Below are 27980 nucleotides of genomic sequence, written 5' to 3' on the forward strand. Positions count from 1 at the left end.
CCATGCAACTAAGTATTTACTTTAACCAGCGATACCTCTGATTTTTGAATGCAGGAGACCAGTTGAGTGTATGATAGATTTCTATCTGTTACTATGCAAGGAATGATGACTGGTAATCCTTTGGACTGGTATTATTTCATGGCTGTATTTTAGGAATTACCTTGCTATCAGTTGTCTCAGAAATATGTAGTCCACTTCCTTTTGACGTTTAGTTTGTTTTTAGATTTAGATTCCATTTTCAGCAGAATTTTGCATTTTTTTTTTGTTTTCAGCAGAATAGGACATCAGTCCCAGAATGTTCATCCAGCCATCTGTCAAGGTCATTGAACCTGGATAAATGTTAGGACAATAGTCTAATGGCACTTTTCCACTGCAAGTACCGGCTAGTACCGGCTCGGCTCTACTCGGAACGGTTCGGTACGGTATAGGTTTGCTTTTCCACTAAAGTAGCACTAAAGTTAAGTGGGTGGGATAACAACGGGGTGGGTGTGATTCCCTGACCAATCAGTGGCTAGTAGTGACTGCATGCAAAGGATTGTGGGGTTTGGTACCTGTTGGAACCACAATCGAGTAGGTACTGTTTTTTCAGAGCGGTACCGCACCGTACCGTTCCGTTCCATGCAGTGGAAAAGCAAACCTATACCGTACCGTACCGAACCGTTCCGACCCTATACCATGCGGTACCGCAGTGGAAAAGCACAAAAGCGTGCCGAACCGGTACGGTTCCATGCAGTGGAAAAGCACCATAAGTGGGTGGGATAACAACGGGGTGGGTGTGATTCTCTGACCAATCAGTGGCTAGTAGTGACTGCATGCAAAGGATTGTGGGATATGGTACCAGTTTGGTACCTGTTGGAACCACAATCGAGTAGGTACTGTTTTTTCAGAGCGGTACCGCACCGTACCGTTCGGTTCCATGCAGTGGAAAAGCAAACCTATACCGTACCGTACCGAACCGTTCCGACCCTATACCATGCGGTACCGCAGTGGAAAAGCACAAAAGCGTGCCGAACCGGTACGGTTCCATGCAGTGGAAAAGCGCCATAAGTGGGTGGGATAACAACGGGGTGGGTGTGATTCTCTGACCAATCAGTGGCTAGTAGTGACTGCATGCAAAGGATTGTGGGATATGGTACCAGTTTGGTACCTGTTGGAACCACAATCGAGTAGGTACTGTTTTTTTCAGAGCGGTACCGCACCGTACCGTTCGGTTCCATGCAGTGGAAAAGCAAACCTATACCGTACCGTACCGAACCGTTCCGACCCTATACCATGCGGTACCGCAGTGGAAAAGCACAAAAGCGTGCCGAACCGGTACGGTTCCATGCAGTGGAAAAGCGCCATAAGTGGGTGGGATAACAACGGGGTGGGTGTGATTCTCTGACCAATCAGTGGCTAGTAGTGACTGCATGCAAAGGATTGTGGGATATGGTACCAGTTTGGTACCTGTTGGAACCACAATCGAGTAGGTACTGTTTTTTTCAGAGCGGTACCGCACCGTACCGTTCGGTTCCATGCAGTGGAAAAGCAAACCTATACCGTACCGTACCGAACCGTTCCGACCCTATACCATGCGGTACCGCAGTGGAAAAGCACAAAAGCGTGCCGAACCGGTACGGTTCCATGCAGTGGAAAAGCGCCATAAGTGGGTGGGATAACAACGGGGTGGGTGGGATTCTCTGACCAATCAGTGGCTAGTAGTGACTGCATGCAAAGGATTGTGGGATATGGTACCAGTTTGGTACCTGTTGGAACCACAATCGAGTAGGTACTGTTTTTTCAGAGCCGTACCGTACCGTTCGGTTCCATGCAGTGGAAAAGCAAACCTATACCGTACCGTACCGAACCGTTCCGACCCTATACCATGCGGTACCAGCAGTGGAAAAGCACAAAAGCGTGCCGAACCGGTACGGTTCCATGCAGTGGAAAAACGCCTTAAATCAAGCCTTAAATTAATATTAAACCCTCAATGTTTTTCAGTTTACCATATATACTAAGTATGATAAAATAAACTTTCCCCGGTAAACTGTTTGCCAATCATTTTTATTTAATATGCCTACGATAAAAAAAATACATATATTTTCTGTTACAGGCTGAGAGTTAAAATACATGTACCGCTCTTTCCTCTGGTTGATGCATTGTTTAATGTGTTCTCTTTCTCTGAATTATAGATGTTGACGAGTGTGAAAGAAATCCTTGCCTTCATGCAGACTGTGTAAATACACAAGGATCGTACATCTGTCAATGTTATGCTGGATTCCAGAGTACATCAACTAGGACAGAATGCAGAGGTATGAGGAATCTATCATAAGAAATAGAACAATTTGGTCAATCTGAATGAAGCCTGTATAAAATTAACAGGTTTACCACTCTGACCTCGTGGTTTCGTCAGTTAAGGTGTGTAGGAAAATGAATATTGTTACAACCTGGAATTAAACTGGATTCGATTGTGATTTTTATATTTGAATTTACATAAAATATTTAACATTTTGAAAGAGCAAAGTATGCTTTATTGTAGTTTTAACGTCATTTTCCTTAAACAAGCAGACATTTGTTGTTTGTGTAGGTTTTCACCTTGTCAGGTTGGGTGGGGGCCAATCGGTGTTCATGTTCTTGAGTTTAAACCACTATATGGAATGGCATTTTTAGTGTCATTGGACGTGAACATCCTTCCTAGTTTCAGCTCTCTTTTAGATGAAATTCAATCCATTGTAACTCAAAGTTTGTATTAGAAAGTTCTGGAAAATTCCAAGCTGACTGAATATTGATTCAGAGCATTTTATGCTACTGCCGCTATTGGAATCAGAGTGGTTTTCTCTATAAGACGCCTAAGTAAATAAATAATCTTACCGGAAATACCAGGCTTGTTTAACCACTTTACCAACGGAGGATTTTGCTGTCTTAATTCCAGGCCACTTTTTGCGATTCGGCAATGTGCGACTTTACCTGATAATTGCGCGGTCGTGCGACGCTGTACCCAAACAAAATTTACGTCCTTTTTTTCCCACAAACAGAGCTTTCTTTTGGTGGTATTTGATCACCTGTGCGATTTTTACTTTTTGCGCTATAAACAAAAAAAGAGCATAAATTTTGAAAAAATAACAATATTTTTCACATTTTTTTATATGAAATTCCCCCCCCAAAAAAATTTTTTTTTACATTTTTGGCCAATTTGTTTTCTGCTACATATGTTTGGTAAAAAAAATCACAATAAGCGTATTTTGATTGGTTTGCGCAAAAGTTATTGCGTTTACTAACAAAGGGAAAGATTTCTGTAATTTTTGGTGGTTTTTTTTGAGTAATGGCGGCGATCTGCGATTTTTTTGCGGGACTGCGACATTGCGGCGGACAGATCGGACCCTTGACTGACATTTTTGACACTTTTGGGGGTACCAGTGACATTACTACAGTAATCAGTGCTATAAATATGCACTGTTACTGTAAAAATGACACTGGCAGTGAAGGGGTTAATTTTATTGGAGAGGGAGGGGTTAATGTATGCCTGGGGCTTACTAACGTGTGTGGGGGGAGGTGACTGAGTGACACAAGGACAGATCGCAGGTTCAGCTATGCAATCTGTTTACACAAGCGGGCGGATCTCCAAACCCGATTCCCCGACGATCGGGGAAGAGCAGCGGCGATCGCCGCCGCTCCTCCCCTGGCCCGACTCCCGCTGTGAATGAATACAGTGGGAGCGAGCCTCCGGCGGCCCACATGCGCCGCCCACAAGGGGAGGAGTCGTCCTACGTCGCTGGACGATAACTAACCACTTTGCCGCAGTAGAGCTCGAGTGAGCGGTCGGCAAGTGGTTACGTTTAGGAAAAAAAACATTTTTTCAAAAAATCAGGAAAATGGATTTTACAGTTAATCTGAAGTGTCCCTTGTGCTGGCTGTAATCGTGGAAATCCTCTGCCCCACCCCAATATCCTGCAGTTGTATTCTCCTGGTGCTATGAAGGATAATTCCAGTGCTGGACATATGACAGGCATTTGCCAGGAGTGCTGACTATGCCTACCCTTCCTGCCCAACTCCTTCATTCATAAAAGCAATTTGACAAGATGGTTAAACTGGATACACACTATACAATTTTTGTTGGTAGTTTTCCTTTAGATTTACCTTCAAATATGTAGTGCAGGAGGGGCCTGCCTGATTGCGTATAAATGTAAAGTGTTTAGGTTTGACCTCATATTATATGGTTTTGGCAAGTCTAAAGAAAAAATCTAAAGAATATTGTATATTGTGTATTCAGCTTTAGATCAGACATCCAATGATCAGAGGATGTTGTTATAGATTTGCCAAATGATGACTTATGTGAAGTTAAATATGATGTCTGTTTACCCAGCCCAAAATGGGAAGGTTGCTGGATCTGGTGAGCACAGTTCTAAAAAACCTAGCTGCTCTGTGAGAGGTGGGAGACTTCCTCATCACGGGCCATACTAGTGGGTAATTGCTGAGGAGGCAGCTTCTAGTCCTGCCCCCTTTATCTGAATGTGTCTAAGAGAAGTTAAAATGTGGGGCCGCACTCTGGAGAACAGTTTTTTGCCATAAATGGGGTTCTCTGGGAACCTGGTACAAATGAGCTGTAGCCTTAGGGCTCTTTCACACGGGCGGTCCAATCAGATTCGCCTGTCAGTTTTTTAGGCGGATCTGATCGGATGCCCCATTCAGCCCTATGGAGCAGCGGATGTCAGCGGTGACATGTCCGCTGACACCCGCTGCCATCCGCATCCGATCCTGTCCGTGAAATCCGGATAGATGGAAACCCTATTTTCCATCCATCCTGGGGATCGGATCGGATCGATTCCCCATAGAGAGCAGCGGGGGCTGTGACACCTCTCTCTCCACACTGCAAGCGGAGGCGGAGCTGTCATCCGCCGGCTCAGCGGGGATCGCGAATCGATCCCCGCTGAGCAGCACGGATCAGCCTACGGAGGCGGACCGTGTGAAAGAGCCCTTATTTTGAAGTCAATAATAACCTGCTTTATTGGGTCACTGGGGTACGTAAAAATATTGTTGAGCTGGGGACCCAACCATAGAGATGAATTGCTCTGCATCTGAGACATAATGATGTTTTGAGGGGTCACCTGGGGACTGAGAAAATGGAGGTTCTACTGGCCAGGGTTGTACTCTGGAGTAAAGAAATACTGTATATTGTGTCCCACCTGCCAGATAAACGTCTGGTGCTGCCGCAGCCCCTCTGTACCTCTACCTATAATTCCGCTTGAAGGTTTAGCTATGGATTTGGTTAGGTTCACTAGTAAAATCCACCCAAGGTCACCGATACATATTGGTGATCTTCTACTATGCCACCCGATACCCTAAATCAATTCCTCTGTGAAATACCTCATCCAAAATGATCGCCTGTAAACTGGTATATATCTTTACTAGAATGGGTTTTCCCAAAGAAATTCATACTGATCAGGACACTTTACTTGTGTCAAGGGTATGGTAGATGTGTGGAAGCTGTTTCAGATTAGGCAACTGCATATATCTGTCTACCATCCACAAATGAATGGTATGATCGGACTTTTCAGCAAGGCCCTAAAAGCCGTGCTTAAGCTGGAAGTACAGAAGGATGGGAAAGATTGGGGCTGCCTTTTGCCAGCACTCGTTTGCCATATGTGAGATGCCTCAGGCCTCCATGGGGTTCTCACCCTTTGAATTGGTATATAGGCAGACAACCTAGAGATTGCTTGACCTAGTAAAAGAAGAATAGAAGAGTGAGCCCACCCCTTTACAAGAGTATTCTAGAGGACGTCTCCCAAATGCAACAAAGGATTGTAATTGTAATGCCACTGGTAAAGGAACATTTGCAGAGTGCCTAAGAGGCACGATGCCGGGTTTTTAATAGGTCAGCTAAGTAAGGCCCTTCCAAGGGGTGGATTGAGTGGCAGTACTGATTCCAACATTGGCATAAAAGTTCCTGACCAGATGGAAAGGCCCATTTGAGATCCTGGCTAAAGTGGGAGAAGTGAATTACAGAGTTCACCAACCAAGAAAGAGGAAACCTTATCAGCTCTATCATGTAAATTTGTTGAAGTCCCGGAGAGATAGGAAACCAGTGATTGCCTTGGGAAGTGTAAAGCTGACCATATATTATACAATTTTTTTAAATGTAATTTTCTTTAGATTTACCTTTAACTATGTAGTGCCTGATTGCATACAAATTAAAAGTGTTTGGCCTCTTTCACACAGGTGCACCGCCCGATGGGTTTGTTCTGCTCAGCGGGGGATCGATCCTCCCTTCCCCAGCGGGGGATTTATCCGCCGTCTGTCAGATCCTCACTGTCCTCTATGAGGAGATCGGATGAGAACGGACCGCCTGTCCGTTCTCATCCGATCCCATCCGATCCAATCCTCTAGACGGATGGAAAATAGGGTTTCCATCAGTCCCGATTTAACGGACAGGATCGGAACGGAGAGCAGCGGGTGTCAGTGGACATGTCAACGCTGACATCCGCTGCCCCATAGGGATGCATGGAGCATCTGATCAGGTCAGCCTGAAAAACGTATAGATCGGATTTCCCGTGTGAAAGGGGCCTTTATGTTTGAACTCATATAAAATGGTTTTGGTAAATCTAAAGGACAATTGTACAAGAGATTTGTATAATGTATGGCCAGCCTAAGCCTTGAGCTTCAAGTTGTTTGGACAATGGCCAGGTGGAAATCACACTGTCAAAAACCCAGATCCACGAACAAAGGAGTTTCTGCAAAGGAACAAGAGGATTTTGTCCAATTTACCTGGGTTCATTGATGTTATTGGGCATGATATCACTACCTAGCCCCACAACCCTGATATGGGACTAATAGCTGGTCTGTCACAGGTCATCCATGGAGAGGAGCATCCCATGGTCTTTCTCAGTCGTAAGAAAGTCGAGAATCCATGGTATAGTAGAACAAGAATGCTTGGCTATTAAAGTGGCACTAAACCCAAAACCAAAAAATGTAATATATTGCAGCCTTCCAATCATTTGATGTGGTAGCTACATTTGTTTTCTTTTTTTAGGCTCATTTCCCCCCATTTTCACCTAATGATCTGGCCTACTGGCACACCTCCTGTACTAGAGTGATGTCAGTCTGGGGGGAGGAGAGTGTTAGAGCAGGTTTAGATTCACTAACAACCTAAAGTCAAACTCCAGCTAACACTTTATAAGAAGTTATAGCAAACCAATTTTTTCCTTTTAGAGGCTTTACATAAATAAATAAAAGCTGATCATTGTAAGCAGCCCTGTCAGTGGTAAATGGTTTGTCTCATCCTTGTAACTGCTACATCTGCAGGAGAAAATTATTTTGTTAAAAAAAAACAACAGACTTACTGGCCATATCACCAGGTGTAAATCAATGAAAGAAAACTCAAAAAAGAAAACTATTGTCGAAAACCAGATCTAAGAATTAGAAAGCTTGGGTCAGTTTGTTTGGGCCTTTTTCAGCGTGGTCACTGCCCAAGGGTCATTTGACTAAAGACCCTGTTCAGACAGGGGCGACAAATATCATTGAAGTCAATGCAAGTCGCCTCCAGGTCGCCCCAAAGTAGTACAGGATCCTTTTTCTAAGTTGGAGCGACTTGTGTCGCTCCTATTAGAACGGGTCCTGTACTATTCAATGGCGAGCGACCCACCTCGACTTGTCAGGCGACCAAGTCGTCTGACAAGTCACGCTAGTGTGGATGGGGTCTAAAGCACTCTAACAATCCTCATCGCAGGACCAAAATAAATGCAGGAAAAAATTTGCTCTGGACCTCCCCACCCTGGATAATGATGATTGGAAAGTTATATGGGACAATCTGTTCCACCATTTGATCTCGGCTAGAGATAGACTTGTGCAATTTAAAATTGTTCATCGCTTCCACACCAGCCAGGGTGATAAGGTTCCCAGGTAAGTTTCATTTTATTAAAAGTCATCAGCTACAGTATTTGTAGCTGCTGACTTTTAATAAGTTTCTCTTTAGGGGGAAGATCCGCTTTAACAAACAGAGAAATATACTGATTGACTTAATGGAAGTCAGATAGAGATGCATGAATAGCATTGTAAAATGTATCCATACTTAGGCCTGGTTCACAACGGTGCGCTGCGTTTCAGGTGCAGCATGACTGTATTTTGTTTCACACACAGATTTAGGCGCTCTTCCAGTGCTTTCTATTAGACTGTGCGTATTCATGAAAGCACATCAAAGTCCTGCATGCTGCATCTTTGATGCGCTTTCAGAAAATACAAGGGCTAATAAAAGTCAGTGGGAGCGCACCTAAAACTGCATGTAAAACACGCATACAATCGAGGTGCACCCAAGTGAAAACGCATCCGTATGAACCCAGCCTTTTGAGAATAAATCATGGACCCTCTACGCTGCTGAGCACATTAACAGTCTCCTGATCTGCTGTAGCTACTGTATATTTATACTCTTGTTTGGTCTCTACTGAATTAGTTGTCCGTACTCTTAGAAAAATAATTTGAAGGTAGCTCTGTGAATGCACATGCCAATTACATAATAATATCACATATTTTCCTTTTTTCTAGACATTGATGAGTGCTTACAGAATGGAAGGATCTGTAACAATGGCAGATGTGTGAATACGGATGGCAGTTTCCACTGCGTGTGCAATGCAGGCTTTCAAGTGTCACCTGATGGGAAGAATTGTCAAGGTAATTTTTTCTTATATATAATCTAATAAAACATGTATTTTTCCTACTTACGTTTAAATGCATGTAAAAGATTTAACCACTTGTCTACCTGGCAATTTTTTCATTTTTGGCACGCATATTAAAATGAGCATTTTTCAATAGCAGTTAATGTAACCTCCAAACCCCCCCCCCCCCCCCCCCCAAAAGTATACATTTTCTGAAAGCAGAGATCCTGCAGAACAAATAAGTAGGAGTTGCAATGTTTTATGTCACACAGGAATTTTGCAGTCATTTATCAAGTGGATATTTTCAGGAAAAATACCTTAAAATGACAACAAACACAACATTATACCTAATTTTTTGGTAAAAAATAAAAAGATGGGAATGCATCGAGTAAATAAATACCCATAGTGTCAGGGCTTTCAATTGCACATACCCACTTGCCCTATGCTGCGCTTTTTTATATGGGGTGTGTGCAGGGGTGACGGAGGTGCTTTAATCTTTTTGTTATTGGTATTTTTATTTTATGTAATTCATTTTATTTTTTACCTTTATTGCTATCACAGGAAGGCCCCCTATGTCATAGCATGGGCAGGTGACAGGTACAATTTATGGAGACACTAGTCTATTAGGCCCCTTATCTCCCCTGCCCTTTAATGCAGCTATTCATACGCAGATCATGTTTGAATAGCTGCATCCTCAGCTACACTAGCTGAGAAGAAGAGCTGTAACCCCAGATGTGACGTAATATATGGATGTTCCCTGAGTTTCTTCTGTTCCCACATCAGCAGTATGTGAGCTTGATTTAACCACTTGGCTAACATGACATTTTGTTGATGTACCTTGGTAGACAAGTGGTTAAAGAACAAACATAGTTTCTAGGAAAGCTGGGAAACAGAGTATGTGGTACATACAGTGAAATGGACAATGATGCCTAAGCAACCCAGTGGTTGTAGATAGAGAGATTGCTTAGGCATTACTGTCCATCTAACAGTATCTCTCCTGCGCTCGAGTGGTGTGTGGAAAGGTAAATGATCCAGGTGTTTTTTTAGGCACAAATGAAGTGGTCTTGCTGCCCTCCTCAGGACCAAGGGTATCCAAAAAGCACTACAAGGAAACGACAAGAGAAGGGCGCACCAACCTTGTGCATTACCACTAAAAAGTTTATTAAAATTAAAGAAGGTAGCGTACAATATATTCACAAACATAGGATATGTACAAGCATGTAGGAAATAGGGACTGCTCGCTTCCAGGACACTTCTCTACTGCTGGATAGCGTGATGGCATCCTCACAACCTTGTATGGCTTACGCATTTCGAGGGAGGACCCTCTTCCTCAGAGCGGCAACTTTGGCTCTGAGGAAGAGGGTCCCCCCTCTTCCTCAGTGAGCAAGCAGTCCCTATTCCCTACATGGAAGCGAGCAGTCCCTATTCCCTACATGGAAGCGAGCAGTCCCTATTCCCTACATGGAAGCGAGCAGTCCCTATTTCCTACATGGAAGCGAGCAGTCCCTATTTCCTACATGGAAGCGAGCAGTCCCTATTCCCTACATGGAAGCGAGCAGTCCCTATTCCCTACATGGAAGCGAGCAGTCCCTATTCCCTACATGGCAGCGAGCAGTCCCTATTTCCTACATGGAAGCGAGCAGTCCCTATTCCCTACATGGAAGCGAGCAGTCCCTATTCCCTACATGGAAGCGAGCAGTCCCTATTTCCTACATGGAAGCGAGCAGTCCCTATTCCCTACATTGAAGCGAGCAGTCCCTATTTCCTACATGCTTGTACATATCCTATGTTTGTGAGTATATTGTACGCTACCTTCTTTGATTTTAATAAACTTTTTTAGTGGTAATGCACAAGGTCGGTGCGCCCTTCTCTTGCCGTTTTATTATTGTCTATCTCATGTATGTACCATATACTCTGTTTCCCAGCTTTTAAGTATGCTACCTTAACTTGCTCAGTCTTCTACAGAGGGTCCCTTTCTTTGGTCCATTTATTGTCAGATACTTTCACACGGGTTGGACTCTGTTTTGATCAACAAGGAATGTATCCTGTGTTCCCCTGCTGATCAGAGCCAAGCGGGCAAATGACAGGTCTGTGTCCACTCAGTTTTTGCAGAATGGACACAAACAAAGCCTGCTCTGCTCTATGGGCAGCCGGGTGTAAACAGACTTCGCTGCCCCTTATCACCCGACTACCTCCGATCTGATCCTCTGATCCACCCATAGATGGAGGAAACGGAGAAGGAAAGATCCCCTTCCTTTTTTTTTTTTTTTTGTTTTTTTTTAGCAGAATGGAGGTAGGTGAGTGTAGATGGACACACGTCATTTTACACCCACCTGTTCATAGGGTAAATGGACTGTCTGATCAGAACAACTGTCAAGGAGACCCGATCAGACCCTTTGTGTGAAAGGGACCTTATAGGGCATAATGCCTCCGAACTGAACTATTTTCTAATTTTGCTGCTTTGACCCTTTCCTAGGAATGTGCCTAATTTAGCAGCGGATGGACTTTAATAAATAACTTTGTTATCAAAGTTTTTTAAAAAGAAAGTGTGTGCTTGATCGAGGAAGTAATCATATTGTTACTGAACACAATAGTGGTTGATGAGTGGCAGTTTTCCAACAAGCAGGCAAGGTTTTCAGGAAAATATTGTGTGCTGACAGCACAATAGTGGGATTTACACAAACTCTCTGAAATGCTGATATGACCTTTGGATGAAACATTATCCGGGAGTAAAATTCTAGTCTTAAAGGAAGCTTGTGGTGACAGAAATAAGAGCGCTGCCTTTGCTGGCCTCTCCTTATGAAAATTCTTAGTGCCTGGCTGTCATGGTGATCTAAAAAGTAAAATAACGTTTGAGGCACTGACAATTGTCCAGTTTAAAAGTTCTGACTTCCGAGTTATTGATCATTTTTTTTCTTGCCCGCTGAGTTGAGGAGTAATTGCGGACAATTCTAGCAAGGATGGGTGGCGTCTTCAAGCACATCATTGTTTAGAGAGCTGCCTCTGTATGAAAAGTTTTCATTGATCAGGTTGTCTGATATAGCAACTATTGTACCCCAAAGCAGCATTCAGATTAAACTATTTATTACAGGTACTTATATAGTGCCGTACATTTTTATACAGTGCTTTACACATATTTATTATACCTTCACATCAATCCCTGCCCTCAAGGATCTTACAATCTAAGGTCCCTAAATCATTCATATATACACATACTAGGGACGATTTATTCAGGAGCCAATTGACCTACCAGCATGCTTTGGAGTATGGGAGGACACCCACACAGGCAGAACATGCAAACTCCATACAGGTAGTGCCGTAGTTGGGATTCGAACTGATAACGCTAGTTCTGCTAGGCAGAAGTGCTAACCACTTAGCTGCTGTGTATCTTTGGAAAATTATGGGCTGAAAGGTTAAATCAGATTGATTGATATGGGTCAATTCAGACAGTTCTGATTTGACATAATGATAAGCAGGTCTGTGTGTTATGTAAGTTGGAATAAAAGTCCAACTCCTGTAAAAATAAGTCCTCCCTTGGGGCTGCATCTGCACTGCAAGAGTTAAAGACTAGCTACCTGTTAAGACAATGTTACATATTACACCCATATTTAGGATGTAACATGTTGTCAAACGAAACCCTGCCCTTCCAACCCAAACACAGCCCTCCCTCTGACAGTATGTGGGGGGTTCTTCTCCCTACAGCAGCTGTCATATTTGAAATTAGCATGGCAGTTCTGGGCCATGCCCCGCCATGCATCATTCATTCACAAAGATCTGTGAATGAATAAACTACAAGTCCCATCTTCCACCACAGCAAGCAAACAGATTTGTAGTTCTCAGTTGATCACTGCACTTAGATTACCACAGGGCAGGTGAGAAGAGGCTACAAGGACCAGTCTTGCAGCATGGAGGAGCTTGTGGAGGAGGAGGATCGGGTAAGTAAAAGTGCTTTTCGAGGTCCTCTAGACAGAAACAAGCATTTATACTTTTACTGGAGTTCAGTTTTAACACTGCTGTTTTCGCTTGAGTTCTGAGGATTTCCAGGTATAACCACTCTGTATGTGTGTCTACAAAACAAGTTTCAAACTTATTGGGGAATATAGGGAAAAGTAAGGAAAACTGTTTAATTAGAATCTGAAGATGCACCCTTGACCTTTGGCAAATGTATATAGATTCTGGATCACTCTCATCTATAAACAGTATCTCACAAAAGTGAGTACACCCTTCAACATTTTTTTGTAAATATTTTAATATACCTTTTTATGTGACAACACTGAAGAAATTACACGTTGCTACAATGTAAAGTAGTGGGTGTACAGCTTGTATTACAGTGTAAATTTGCTGTCCCCTTAAAATAACTCAACACACAGCCATTAATGTCTAAACTGCTGGTAACAAAAGTAAGTACACTCCTAAGTGAAAATGTCCAAATTGGGTCCAATTAGCCATTTTCCCTCCCCGTTGTCATGTGACTTGTTAGGTCTCAAGTGTGAATGGGGAGCAGGTGTGTTAAATTTGGTGTTATCGCTCTCACTGTCTCATATGGGCACTGAAAGTTCAACATGGTACCTCATGGCAAAGAACTCTGAGGATCTGAAAGAAAGAATTGTTGCTCTACATAAAGATGGCCTAGGCTATAAGAAGATTGCCAAGACCCTGAAACTGAGCTGCAGCACGGTGGCCAATACCATACAGCAGTTTAACAAGACAGGTTCCACTGAGAACAGGCTCGCCATGGTCGACCAAAGGAGTTGAGTGTATGTGCACAGCGTCATATCCAGAGGTTTTCTCTGGTAAATAGACATATGAGTGCTGCCAGCATTGCTACAGAGGTTGGAGGGGTGGGGGGTCAGCCTGTCAGTGCTGAGACCATACACCGCACACTGTATCTAATTGGTCTGCATGGCTGTCGCCCCAGAAGAAAGCTTCTTCTAAAGATGATGCACAAGAAAGCCCACAAACACTTTGCTGAAGACAAGCAAACTAGGGACATGGATTACTGGAACCATGTCCTGTGGTCTGATGAGACCAAGAAAAATTTGTTTGGTTCAGAAGGTGTCAAGCGTGTGTGGGGAGAAACCAGTTGAGGAGTACAAGGACAAGTGTGTCTTGCCTACAGTCAAGCATGGTGGTGGGGGTGTCATGGTCTGGGGTTGCATGAGTGCTACCGGCACTGGGGAGCTACAGTTCATTGAGGGAACCATGAATGCCAACATGTACTGTGATATACTGAAGCAGAGTATGATCCGCTCCCTTCATACTCTGGGCCGCAGGGCAGTATTCCAACATGATAATGACCCTAAACATACATCCAAGCTGACCACTGCCTTGTTAAAGAAGCTGAGGGTAAAGGTGTTGTACTGGTCAAGCATGCATCCAGACCTAAACCATATTGAGCATCTGTGGGGCATCCTAAAATGTAAGGTGGAGGAGTGCAAGGTCTCTAACATCCATCAGCTCGGTGATGTTGTCATGGAGGTGTGGAAGAGGACTCCAGTGGCAACCTGTGAACTCCATGCCCAAGAGGGTTAAGGCAGTGCTGGAAAATAATGATGGCCACACAAAATATTGACACTGTGGACCCAATTTGGACATTTTCACTTAGGGGTGTACTCACTTTTGTTGCCATCGATTTAGACATTAATGGCTGTGTGTTGAGTTATTTTGAGGGGGACAGCAAATGTACACTGTTATACAAGCTGTACACTCACTACTTTACATTGCAGCAAAGTGTCATTTCGTCAGTGTTGTCACATTAAAAGATATAAAAAAAAATATTTACAAAAATGTGAGGGGTGTACTCACTTTTGTGAGATACTTTATAAAGTTTTCTGGTGATGTCCATAATATCCAAGCAGGTGCTTTCATTTTCTAAGCTATAGTAGTAATATAATGACCAGATAGGTAAGTTCTTGAAGGTACATTCACAAGTTCACCATAGAAGTTATTTTGTAAGAGAATTGTGTTTAAAAGGTATATTTATTGTTTTATATGTTTATATTATTTTACTGTTTTATGAAGCAGAGAGTTTTTTTCATGTTTTGAAAATGTTTAGCTTGCATGCAATGGAGATTGCTAAGCCAAATAAATGCTGTTGTGCCTATGTACATTTTATGTTATCTTCCAAAAGTTGCTGAGAACATGCCCACTGAACTTCCATGTGCTAAAACAGTTTCAAGTCTGGCAGTGATCATCTGTCCAGAGTGGTAATAATGGTAGCATATACATATGGCCTCTGCACGGTACTGTAGGGAGGATCTGTTTTTCCTATGCACTTTACAGCCGCTGTATATAGTCAACAGTACATGTGAGCAGCTTCTTCTATTTTAAATGTTTTTCAATTGGTGGATAATGAGTAGAGACCTGAACAAATAAGTCTGGAGATACAGGCCATAGTAATAAAAAAATCTGAAATATATTTTTCTGTTGCATGAAACAGAAAAGATATGAAATTCTGATAAAGCCCATATGCTAAGGAGTATCCATCTACAACTAAGATACTCAGTTTGTGGTCCAGAGGCCACATGCAAATCTTCATCATACTGGCAGATTTGGTAGTTTGTATATACTTATCACAAATACATTTTTATTAGTCAAAGTAATTAATATGTAAAATGCTTATTTTACAGATATGGATGAATGCAGTGTAAGGAACATGTGCCTTAATGGAATGTGTATCAATGAGGATGGAAGCTTTAAATGCATCTGTAAACCTGGGTTCCAGCTTGCACCAAATGGACGCTTTTGTACAGGTATGTACTAATGGTCTTGTGTCAGTTCAGCATTAATTAAAAATATAAAAAAAGGTGAGCAGAGTTTTCAGTGCTAGTTTTAATAAAGTTTACTTGCTTTCAGTTGGGTTGTGTGCTTACCCATACGCCGTTCCCTAGAATTAGGATGCAGTATAAAAGTCTCAATGTTATGAACTATACAAAAAATATTAGTAGATTAATTAGTGGAACTTAAAGCAAAGGTTGTTTTCCACTTTTGGATAGAATGAGACAAGCATTAAACCCATGTTAGTTTATGATTATAATTATTATATATGTCCCTACTTCACAGATCTGTCATTGGCTGTCTTAAAGGCGTAATTGTTTGGATGCATTAGAAGCTGTAGGTCAACCTTGTTCATAATGCAGCATTGTCATCAACTTTAATAATATCACCAGTGTCATGCTTTATGACATCATCCCCTAAAAGATACCATATGTTCCTAGTAATTTAAAAGCCTTAATCCCATGAACATTCCACTAGTCATCAAAATGGTTTCCTTTATTACATATAAGCCTGTTTTCAGTATTTTTGTGAACAGAGCACTGGTACTGCAACAGATGTTCCAGAAACAATGGTTTATGCAGCTGTCTTAATGTGATTGGACAATAGTTCACTCTTTGGTAGAGCCTTGGGATTCTCTATTAGGATCCTGCATGGAGGAAGAGGTGGGGCTGCCTGTAATGATGCTCTGGGCACAGGCTCTTGCATTAGACATTCATCTTTTCACCTTTTTTAGCATTACATTAGCCCTAGGGTGCTATACAGGTCCAGGGCTGTGATCCATCTGCCAAACCCTGTCCTTAAAGACACTTTAGTGGGTGAGCTCACTGGAAGACAGAAGTCCTGGTGTGTGCTTGTCCCTTCACTCCACCATCAACTTTCATAAGAAGACTGCAAATGTGAGGTGAGCCAGGACTATTGATCCAACCCTGGTGCCCAGTGTTTGTGCTTCAACTCTTTCTATTTCAGTCAACAATAGGGGAAGGTTCAGCATTTATTTTTAATTTTGAATTTGGCAGCATTTTCTGTAGCCCGGGATTGCTGAAAAATCTGCTCCATTTTCTCTCTCCACGCGTGCTGACCTATGGTTCTTCTGCCACCTATTTACAAAGGATTTACAGCATAGTGATCCTTGGATGCACTGGGCCCCCCTGCCTACAGTGACAGGTCACATAAGGCACATCCCTCCTGCTTTGCAGTTAAGGTCCGGTATACCTATTGCGTAATATCTCGCACCACACATCGCAAACCATACCTGCAGGGCAACTGGAGCTGCAGCCTCTGGTAGTACTAGACCACCTAATGGTTCAGCATAGTTTATGATGCCCCCCTGGGCACATTGATTATTCCAGTTTAGAACTTTCCCCCATGCTGAATCATTATGCATCTCTGTAAAGACACTCCATGTATTTTCAACCCTCCCCAAAGTTTTGCTTACTAAGAATTTATTGAGGGGAGATTTTTAAATAAATGGGGCATTTTTGTTGAAGACCCAGCCATTTCCTGTCTTAGCAAAACCTTGACGGTTTCTGTTGAGGATGTTCCTGTATTCAAGGGTCAAAAGTCCCTTTCAAGGCCTTGTTCACCATGGCCCTGCTATACAATCTGCTGTTGCTACCATGGCCATCTACCAGACTCTAGCTGTCTGGTCAAAATCTATGGCTAGATACCCTGGATCAATTGGCTGGTGGATACTTTTCATTAGTATCCAGGATATACTGTATTTTCTGGCGTATAAGACTACTTTTGAACCTCAAAAAAATCCCCCAAAAATGGGGGGTCGTCTTATACGCCGAGTATAATATCTCCAAGGCAACCTAAGTATAAGTATTACTGGTAGATGAAAATTAGGGGGGTCGTCTTATATGCCCAGTCGTCTTATACGCTGGAAAATACGTTATCTCCTTTTTTTCATATGAGGCAGATCACTCGGCTTATGTGCTGTCTGGTATAGCTGTGGAGGTGACCAAAGAAGTTTCCTTTGATAAGGAACACCTGTTTTGTAAATCCTTGGATACCTGTATCAAGGAAATCACAGGTTCTTGATGCTACAGGAAAATAAGGCAAAACCTATAGTGGGAAAACCTTCTGCCCCTGGAATAAAAAAAAAAATCCTTTCGTTCTTAGGCCTCCAGAGCCAGGTCAAAGCTGGGAACTCAGTTTCGTTGTGGAACCTGGTCCCAAAAACCTGCCAAATCTAGGAGCAAGCCCTCTTTCCAATGAAGGGGCACCCCCACTTGGGAAAGTGAGGAAGAGGGGAGGTCTGTTGGCCTTTGTGTCCATCTGGTCCAAAGACATTTCCAATGCTTGGGTCCAGAACTTCTTATCCAGGAACTATAAACGTATAGGTTCCTGATTTCGCCCTTATTCTTCCTGAAGGGTGGTCAGATCCCCACACTGTTCTAGAGCAACTGCTCTTTCAGTGAGTCATCACCCCTGTTTCAGAGACGAACGTTTCCAAGCAGTTCACTGTTGAGTACACAAGTTCCTTATAGAATCTGCCTGGTCAGTGATTGCTTCCCTTCACCTGGGAAATTGTATGGCCTTTATGGACATCAAGGATGCTTAGCTACACGTTCTCACCTTTCTGCACATCAATGCTACCTGCTTTTTGCAGTGAGCATGTAACATTCGCAAGTTTTTGAACCTTCTTTCAGCCTGTCCACTGCTTCTTTGGTCTTCACCCTGTTCTGGTCTTGTTCTCAGAGTATATTTATTGTGGGATATCTGGAAAACCTGCTGCTAAGGGAATAGTCAGCACAGACTTTATCAGCCAATGTTAATAGATAGTACAGATTGCAAAACTTCAGATGGATCTCTTGGAGTATCTGGGCTTAATTTTTGATATAGCCCAGTCCAGGACTTTCCTTCTCCCAGAAAAACTTCAGTCTCTTCGCTCCCATATTCAAACCCTACAGTCCAGGAGCCCCCTGATCGATCATATTTGCATGAGGGTTCTGGGTACAATGGTGCCCTTCTTTGAGCCAGTCCCAAATGTTCATATTAACTTCAGACCGTTGCAGCTCAACATTCTGGTAGCGTGGGAAAAACAGGATCAGTCTCTGGATCACACTATATGCTTGCCCAGCAAGACCTATCTTGTCATTGCGTGGTGGATCTGCAATCCAGCAGTGGAATTGGGAAAATCTTTTCCTCCCGATGGTCTGAAATGTCACGGCTGTGGCTTACATCAGTCATCAGGGAGGTACCAGAAGTTGCCCAGCTCAAAGAGTGTACCTGATTTTGGCTCTCTGTCACAGGTGGGGAACACCGGTCATGGTCCTCCTGGCCTCTAGGTTCAACAACAAACTGAACAGATTTTTTGCCAGGACCAAAGATTCTTGGGCCTTCACAGTGGATGCTCTAGTGACATTGGAATATCCGTTCAGGCTTATCTGTGCTTTTCCCCCTCTGAAGCATTCTTAGCAGGATCAAGACAGAAGACTAGACCAGTGATCCTCATTGCATTTCCATGGGCCCTCCCAGATTGTCCAGGCCTTCTGTCCCAGGAGCTGGTCTACCACCCTACTTATGTATTGCTGGCTTTAATGGCTTGACTTTTGAAGCCCAGGTCTTGAGGGACAGGGGCCTAATGGATTCCATCCATCCTACACTTTCAAATGCTAGGAAATCAACTTTTCCCAAAGTACAATCACACTTGGAAAACGTAATTTGCTTGGTGCAAGGCCAAAAAGTTCCATCTCAGTACTTCATGGGACGAATCCTGTCCTTTCTCCAGCTGGGTCTGGATCAGCGTTTGTCCTTGAGTACCATTAAGGGTCAAATTTTGGCCTTAGCTGTTTTTTGTTCAGAGGCCGCTTGCTTCTTACCCGTTAGCTAGCTACAGGTGGTTTCTCACATTGTTTCTCTGTTTGTTCACCAGTGACTCCATGGGATCTCAGCTTTGTCCTCTTAGCTCCTTAGAGGTTGCTCTTTGAGTCTATGAGAGATTTTCCTCTGTTGATACTGACTTGCATGCTTTCTCACTGCCATCTCTTTTGCAAGGCCTTTTGAGTTAGCCTTTAACCTGTAAAAAACCTTTTCTTCGCATGCTTCACAAAGACAAGGCCGTTTTTATCCTATCTGAGGTGGTTTCTTCCCTCCACCTTAAACAGAACATTATTTTATTACCTTTGTGTCCTGCAACTAAAAATCCTTAGGAGATTCCTCTCCAATGATTGGATGGTGCACACTTCGCCTCTTAGCTACATCCTTTTTTTTTTTTTAATTTCTAAAGGCCTCTGCAAGTTGGCTTCTCATTACACTATCGCTAGGAGGATTTGGTAGCTCAACATTCAGGTCTATGACCTTAGGGGCATGGTCCCCCCCTTTTCAGTCAAGGTGAACTTTACAAGAGGTGTTGGTGCTCCCTGAGATTTTCAGTATCAGACTGTAGTTACTCAAATCTGCAAGGCTGGCACTAGGTCCTCAGTTCATACGTTTGTTAGGTTTTGAAAAGTGGACATCCAGGCCTCAGCAGATCCCAACTTTGGACATAAGGTTCCTCAAATGGCCCTGTGACCTGATGAGTTTTATCAATTTCTTCCTTGTTGTTCTTTTGCTATGTTGCACACATCTTAGTAGATTACTTCTGGATATCGCATTGGTTCCAGAATTACCATCCTGTGTCCTAGGATGTACAATTAGGAAAACAGAATTTTTCATCACTGTACTCAGGCCCTGCCCTTCTGTATCTCTGATCCACTCTTGTTATTGCTTGCTACAAAACTGAAGGCATGCTAGGAGTGGGTGTGGTTGTTCAGATCTGTCCAATCACCTGAAGGCAATTGCATAGCTTATTGTTATCATCATTACCATCCTGTGTTTGTGATGTCCATTAAAAAGATTTTACAGGCAAGACAAAGATGCTTTTTTTCTTTACAATTAGGAACTGTATTTTGTTGTTCCTGAACATGGTATATAGAATGGACAGCCTGTGTTCATTACAAATATTGCATACATATCTGAGACTGTAGTCTTCAGCCCATTGGGAATGTGGTTTTGAACAAACACTATCCTACCAAGTCATCAACAAGAGAGCAAAAACACATGTGCAGCCAAATGAATTGTGGTTTATCTGGCTTTGTCTTGTATTTTGTTTTGTCAAGAATAATTCTTTTTTTGATATGCTCAATGAAAACACAGAACATTGAGCTCTATTGCTGTGAAATATTTTTGCATGGATTAACTAATGAAGGAATCTTTATAGTTGTAAACTGTCACTGAACTGAGACAGAACAAGACAACATATGTTTAGCCACTTTGGGGCTAATAAAAATCTACATGAACAATATGTTCTGCTAGGTCCTAGGACACCACAAGTGTGAGAAATAAAGTTAAATCCAAAAGAGGCATTGCAGAATTGATAATTACTAGATTGCTAGCAGGATTGCTAGAACTGCTAATCCTATTAAATCTAAGAAGTACAATCTAATCACCTGTATGAGTGAAGAGTAGAGATGTCCCGAACTATTCGCCGGCGAACAGTTCCCAGCGAACATCGCTTGTTCACGTCCGCCGCTGCGGGCGAACATATGCGATGTTCGGTCCGCCCCCTATACTTCATCATTGAGGCAAACTTTGACTCTGTACCTCACAGTCAGCAGACACATTCCAGCCAATCAGCATACTCTCCCTCCCACACCCTCCCACCTCCTATAAAAAAGCAAGGGCAGCATCCATCTTAGATCATTCTGAAGCAGTGTGTTAGTGAGAGCAGGGAGAGTGCTGCTGCTGCTGTTAATAGGGACAGTTGTTAGATAGTGTTCTCGGTCCACTCCTGCTGTAAGGACAGCATCCTGACAGCACCCCAAAAAGCTCTTTTTAGGGCTGGTATTTCAGTCAATTTTTTTTTTATATATATATATCTATTGTGCAGTTGCCTGCCCGCCGTGTGTGGGAGGCCACAGACCCACCACAGACTGTACTGTGTGCACACCACACTCATATCGGGTGGCACAGTACCTTGCAGTTTAAAAAAACATTTTTTTTTTCCTATGTCATAATTGCAGTTGCCTGCCGACTGTACGGTGGCACAGCACCTTGCAAATTAAAAAAATATATATTTTTTATAATTGCAGTTGCCTGGCCTGCCAGTGAGTGTCAGGTCCACAGAGTGTACTGTGCCCACTGCAGTGCCCACCACTGATTTATACCGTGGCACAGCACCTTGCAAATTAAAAAAATATATATTTTTTATAATTGCAGTTGCCTGGCCTGCCAGTGAGTGTCAGGTCCACAGAGTGTACTGTGCCCACTGCAGTGCCCACCACTCATATATACGGTGGCACAGCACCTTGCAAATTAAAAAAATATATATTTTTTTATAATTGCAGTTGCCTGGCCTGCCAGTGAGTGTCAGGTCCACAGAGTGTACTGTGCCCACTGCAGTGCCCACCACTCATATATACGGTGGCACAGCACCTTGCAAATTAAAAAAAAATATATTTTTTATAATTGCAGTTGCCTGGCCTGCCAGTGAGTGTCAGGTCCACAGAGTGTACTGTGCCCACTGCAGTGCCCACCACTGATTTATACGGTGGCACAGCACCTTGCAAATTAAAAAAAAATATATTTTTTATAATTGCAGTTGCCTGGCCTGCCAGTGAGTGTCAGGTCCACAGAGTGTACTGTGCCCACTGCAGTGCCCACCACTCATATATACGGTGGCACAGCACCTTGCAAATTAAAAAAAAATATATTTTTTATAGTTGCCTGCCAGTGAGTGTCAAGGTCCACAGACTGTACTGTACCCACTGCAAATGGACTGTTTGCGGTGCGTTAAACGGGGAGTTTGGTCTGTCACTGTGAAGCGGGCGTATCCCTTACACTACCTGATTGATACAACATCATACCTGATCGTATACACACACTGGATGTTTTAAAGCACGTTATTCCAAACAATTTAGGAATGTTAGGTGATTTATGCCCTTTATGGATTAAAACTCGACTCTGCGTCAACTACGTAATTTTACATGGGAGTTTTGCCATGGATCCCCCTCTGACATGCCACAGTCCAGGTGTTAGTCCCCTTGAAACAACTTTTCCATCACTATTGTGGCCAGAAAGAGTCCCTGTGGGTTTTAAAATTCACCTGCCTATTGAAGTCTATGGCGGTTCGCCCGGTTCGCCCGTTCGCGAACATTTGCGGAGGTTCGCGTTCGCCGTCTGTGTTAATGGGGGAATCGTGCAAATTTCTTTCCTGCAACAGAGAAATTTGCACTGTCTATGGCCTGCCCTAAGTGGGGTACACACTAGTAGAAAATCTGCCGAAAATTCCCGTCTGAGGTAAAAGTGTCGGCTAGTGTGTACACAACTTTCAGCAGCCGATGCCGACATTTTCAACGAAAAAAAAAATGGAGGGACAAACACCAAAATTTATATTGTCCGTCCCCAGCACGACCAATTTTCGTTTAATGTGTATGCATTACATCCGTGAAAAATTGGATACGAAGGACTGCACATGATCTAAAGTTGCTGACAACCGGAAGTCTAGAAACAAATGTCCCAAAAAAAAAAAAAAATCGGACGAGAAATTTCGTGAACATTATGCACTGTCAATCAAAAAATGGTTATGACCGCTGAGCATGAGAAAGAAAAATCGGAGGATATTTCGTCCGTTTTTCGTCAAGTGTGTATGAACCTTTAGGCTATTTGAATCCCAGGCATATTAAGGCCTCATTCATACAGGGCCTTATTACAACCGCTTTTAGGAGCGTCAGGCGTTTTTTTTGAAGCTTAAAAACACCCCTCCATGTTATTCTATGGCCTCATGCACACACGGGAGCTGTAAGTGGCATAGGCATTTTCAAGCTGAAGAAACCCCCAGGGCCAGTGCGCTCTGAGAACCAGCATTACAGCTGTAAATATCTGACGCTGCTGAAGGCTGCTAAACGTGGCTTAACGCTGGATACAGTGTTTCTGACATGTCAAAATCAAAATCAATGGTTCCCTATGAGAGCCCATTTATTCAAAAGGAAGTCGCATCAAAGTTGGATCATGATGATCCGACCTATGGTGAGATTTGTGCTCTGAGGATCTTGAAGAGAAACTCAACGATAAATTTTTTTTTAAAAAAACAGCGTGGGGTCCCCCCCAAGATCCATACCAGACCCTCATCCGAGCATGCAACAAGGAGCCCCAGATCCCGGCCTCCCCCCATGTGAATGAGTATGGGTTACATTGTATCCCTACCCATTCACCCCCAAAAAAAGCAGTGTAGTGTAAAGAAAGACAAGAGACAGTTTTGAAAAATCCTTTGTTAAAAATTTTCCTCTGATCTTCTCCCTCAAGTCTTTTCCCTCCGATCTTCTCCCTCCTCTGTTCTTTTTCCAGTGTTCTTCCTCCGGTCTTCTGCCTCCAGTCTTCTCTGCTGCTGCTGTCTTCTCCTCCGCCGACCCAGTCCTCCTCCGATGCTGTCTCCAGTGATTATGACAGCTCCGCTCTCTGCTGCTTCTTATATAGTCATGGGGCATCCCCCCCGGTGACTTCACCAGGAGACCCTGCCCCCTTGTGCCGTCACATGCTGCCACAAGGGGCTGGGTCTTCTGATGATGTCACCGGGTGGCCACGCCTCATAGCTATATAAGAAGCGTCAGAGAGCGGCGCTGGCATAATTACGGTAGACAGCGTCGGAGAGGGCCGGGTCAGTGGTGGAGAAGACAGCAGAGGTGGAGAAGACCGGAGGCAGAACACTGGAGGAAAAACACCGGAGGGAGAAGATTGGAGGGAGAAGATCAGAGGAAGATTTTTATTAAAGCACTTCTCAAAACCATCTCTTGTCTTTCTTTACACTACACTGCCTTTTTTTAGGGTGAATGGGTAGGGGTACAATGTACCCCATACTCATTCACATGGGGGGGATGGGATCTGTGGGCCCCCTTGTTAAAGGAGGCTTCCAGATTCCGATAAGCTCCCTGCCTTCAGACATCCCACAACCACCACCCATGGTTGTCGGGAAGAGGCCCTTGTCCCCATCAACCAAAGGGTCTGGTATGGTATGGGACCCTACGCTGTTTTTTTTTTTTTACCATTTTGGCGTGGGTTTCCCTTTCAAGATCCATACCAGACTCAACAGGCCTGATATAGACCTTGGGGGGGACCCCACACCTTTTTTTAAAAAATATTGGCGTGAGGTTCCCCTTTATGATCCTAAGAGCACAAGTCACACCACAAGTTGGATCATCATGATTCATATAAATGGGCTTAAAGTCGAATCAAAGATGACTCTCATAGGGAACCATTGTTTTTGAATGGAGACAGAGAAACGCTGCTAAAAGCTAACGCGACTAAGTGCATTACCACCAATGGAAAAAGCTAATAGAAGCGTGTTTGTACAGGCGTTGATAGTGGCTTTGCAGCTCGTTTTCTCTAATGCCCTGTGTGCATGAGGCCTAAAGGCTAAATACACCTTTTAGAACAAAATAAATGCACCTAAATTTACAGTAAATAAAAAAATGCAATTATTTTTTTTTTCAAAAGAAGCCTGCTAAGCATTGCACCAGCGATCAGTGGATCATAGATAAAAGGATGTGAATAGCCTCAAAGTCTAAGACAAGGAAGTACCACATAAGCAGCGCTTAAAATTAAATGCATACATATACAATATGTGCAAATTCAACAATCAGGTGAGAAAGATGCACTAGCAGTCTATGTAAGAGTCCATCTGACAAATCCAAAGGGATGACCCGTCACCATGAAGTGAAGCAAATATGGATGACAAACTTCCACCACACCTCGTGACCCCTTAGGTAGTCAACACTCACCAAATGCCTGCAAACAATGAGCCTTTATAATGACAGTATGAATCCCGGATCGCTCCACCGGATAATTAACACTAGCAGGTGTTCAGAAGGATCTCACTCGGGAATGGCTCAAAGATGACTCCGATGGCAAAGGAACTGGATCCTCCTCGCTCGCTCCTGCAAGTCTGCTGCGCTTTCTGTCAGTCTCCCTCCTAGACTCGGCTTCCTCCTCCGACTGCTGTTCCAGCAGGAGCTCCGCCTCTTCATACACACTCAGGGAGGAGAGAGAGGTTTTTTCTCTCCTCCCTGAGTGTGTATGAAGAGGCGGAGCTCCTGCTGGAACAGCAGTCGGAGGAGGAAGCCGAGTCTAGGAGGGAGACTGACAGAAAGCGCAGCAGACTTGCAGGAGCGAGCGAGGAGGATCCAGTTCCTTTGCCATCGGAGTCATCTTTGAGCCATTCCCGAGTGAGATCCTTCTGAACACCTGCTAGTGTTAATTATCCGGTGGAGCGATCCGGGATTCATACTGTCATTATAAAGGCTCATTGTTTGCAGGCATTTGGTGAGTGTTGACTACCTAAGGGGTCACGAGGTGTGGTGGAAGTTTGTCATCCATATTTGCTTCACTTCATGGTGACGGGTCATCCCTTTGGATTTGTCAGATGGACTCTTACATAGACTGCTAGTGCATCTTTCTCACCTGATTGTTGAATTTGCACATATTGTATATGTATGCATTTAATTTTAAGCGCTGCTTATGTGGTACTTCCTTGTCTTAGACTTTGAGGCTATTCACATCCTTTTATCTATTTGTATATATCAAGGCAGCTGCTAGATATTGCTAATTTACTGTATTCATACAGTTTAGCACGTCCACATCCTCCTACCAGCGCAGGGTGATAGAGATATTGGGCTTTGGTTTTATATTCTCTTTCTTTGGTTGATCAGTGGATCATACTTGCAATGGCAGGTTTCCTCCGACTCTTCCTTTGGGTCTCTGTCCATACCGAGATACAGACTTTCAGCTAGAGATCTGGAGGAAGTACGAATGGACTTTGAATGTAGTGCTCATCACACTAGTGTTCCATTTAGGATTTAGAAGTCCAACAGCCAGGGTGAATAAATTAAATGGCTGTGGGGCAGAGCATGGCACAGTCCCGCTGATTTAAAGAAAGACAGCCACTGCAGGGTAGAAGAATCCCCACATGCTGTCATGGGGGATGAGGGGTGGATGTGGCAGTGTGGGGGGAAGGTTCACATTGGCACCATGATACTTGTTACATTCTAAATATGCGTGTAACATGTAACATTGTGCAAAAGTAGAGTCATTATTTAAACACGTTTCAGTTAGAGATCTGGAGGAATATGACTACGAGTGTAGTGATCACCACACTAGTGTTCCATTTGCAACTACAAGTCTAACTGCCACAGTGAGTGAATGACATGGCCGTGGGGCAGAGCACTGCACAGCCACACTGATTTCAAAAGTTACGGCTGCTGCAGGGTAGAAGAACCCCCCCCCCCCCCCCCCGCCTGCTGTTGCAGGGAATCGGGGATGGGTGGGGCAGTGTGGGGGGTCACATTTGCACCATGATGCTTGTTAAGCCCCAAATATACGTGTAAGATGTAACATGGTGCAAAAAGGTGGAGTTAGCCTTTACACAGCTTTTATTACAGTATGTATGATTTTTACAATTGCTCCAAATGAAAACCACATTTACAGTCATATTAAACAGGTTTCATTACAGTATGTACGGTTTTTCCAAACAGAAACCACATCCACAGTTAGAAATTTGTTAATTGGAGAAAAAAAATCAATTTTGCTCCTTTGAAATTTCTTGCCATTACGGCCTAAAATGAATTCATGCCTAAACCCACTAATCATTTCAAAATTCAACAAATCTACCGGAAATGAGAAATTTCACTGAATTGCTGCTGGTGTATGACCAGCCTCAGGGGAGGTTAAGGGGCAGTCTGAACAGTTTAAAATTGGGGGAGCTTAAAGGTTATGTCAGCAGTGTGGCTTGGTACATTAAAGCATGGATGTTTAAAATCCAGTAAACGCAAAAATTGTAGGATATTAAAGGCAGACTGTGTATAAACACAAGTTTATTGGCCCCTGAGATACAGTTCCTCTAAAAAATGTGAGCAGCAAGCTGTCGATTGCAATACCCGTTGACTGCGGTCATTTGATGGGAAGATCGTGAGCACATCCCTGCTTTGCCTGTCTTTCCCCTCAACCTCTGCCACTCTCATTTTCACTGCAGTGTGGAGAGCGGGAGTAGGCACAGTACTGGACGGAGGGCAGGAGTGGGAGCTGCCTCAGTTAACCTTTCAAGTTAACCAGCAGGTGACGCTGGCTGGTCCTAGCAACCATTTACTAGCTTGTTAATATGAAAAGTTAACTCCAGCAGCTCCCGCTCCCACCCTCCATCCAGTACTGTGCTGTCTCCCGCTCTGCAGTACACCTGTGTATGGGGGGGGGGGGGGCAGAAGGCCAGATGACATTACTGTAGGGGGAAGGGGAGCAGAGGGGCAGATGACACTACTGTGAGAGGGGAAAAGACACTAATGTGAGGGGGGGGGGGGGGAGAGGCAGAGGACACTACGATAGGGAGGGGTGATGTAAAGGGGAGAAGAGGACACTGCTATGGGGGACAGAGGACACTACTGTTTGGGGGGGCAGAGGACATTACTGTGGGGGGGGAGTGATGTGAAGGGGGCAGAGGGGGAAGCAAAGGACAATACTGTGACACACGCTTAATAGTCTTTTTTTTTTTTTAAAGAACACCACACCCCTGGGGATCTTTGAGTTCCTCCATGTTGTGCAAGTAGATCT

The 27980-nt window shown here is 43.6% G+C and overlaps 1 protein-coding gene across 2 annotated transcripts in view; it reads left to right on the top strand.

The window, feature by feature from the left end:
* The window catches only part of FBN1 (fibrillin 1), a 398720-nt gene that overhangs the window by 229170 nt on the left and 141570 nt on the right, over nucleotides 1-27980 (top strand). For both annotated transcript variants that reach the window (XM_082254921.1, XM_082254922.1), the window contains exons 12-14: nucleotides 2172-2291; nucleotides 8515-8640; nucleotides 15254-15376. In XM_082254921.1, the coding sequence (XP_082111047.1) occupies nucleotides 2172-2291; nucleotides 8515-8640; nucleotides 15254-15376 (369 nt within the window). The remainder of the gene's footprint in view (nucleotides 1-2171; nucleotides 2292-8514; nucleotides 8641-15253; nucleotides 15377-27980) is intronic.

The sequence above is a fragment of the Pelophylax lessonae genome, assembly GCF_965119305.1.
Source record: "Pelophylax lessonae genome assembly, chromosome: 4".
Taxonomy (NCBI): domain Eukaryota; kingdom Metazoa; phylum Chordata; class Amphibia; order Anura; family Ranidae; genus Pelophylax; species Pelophylax lessonae.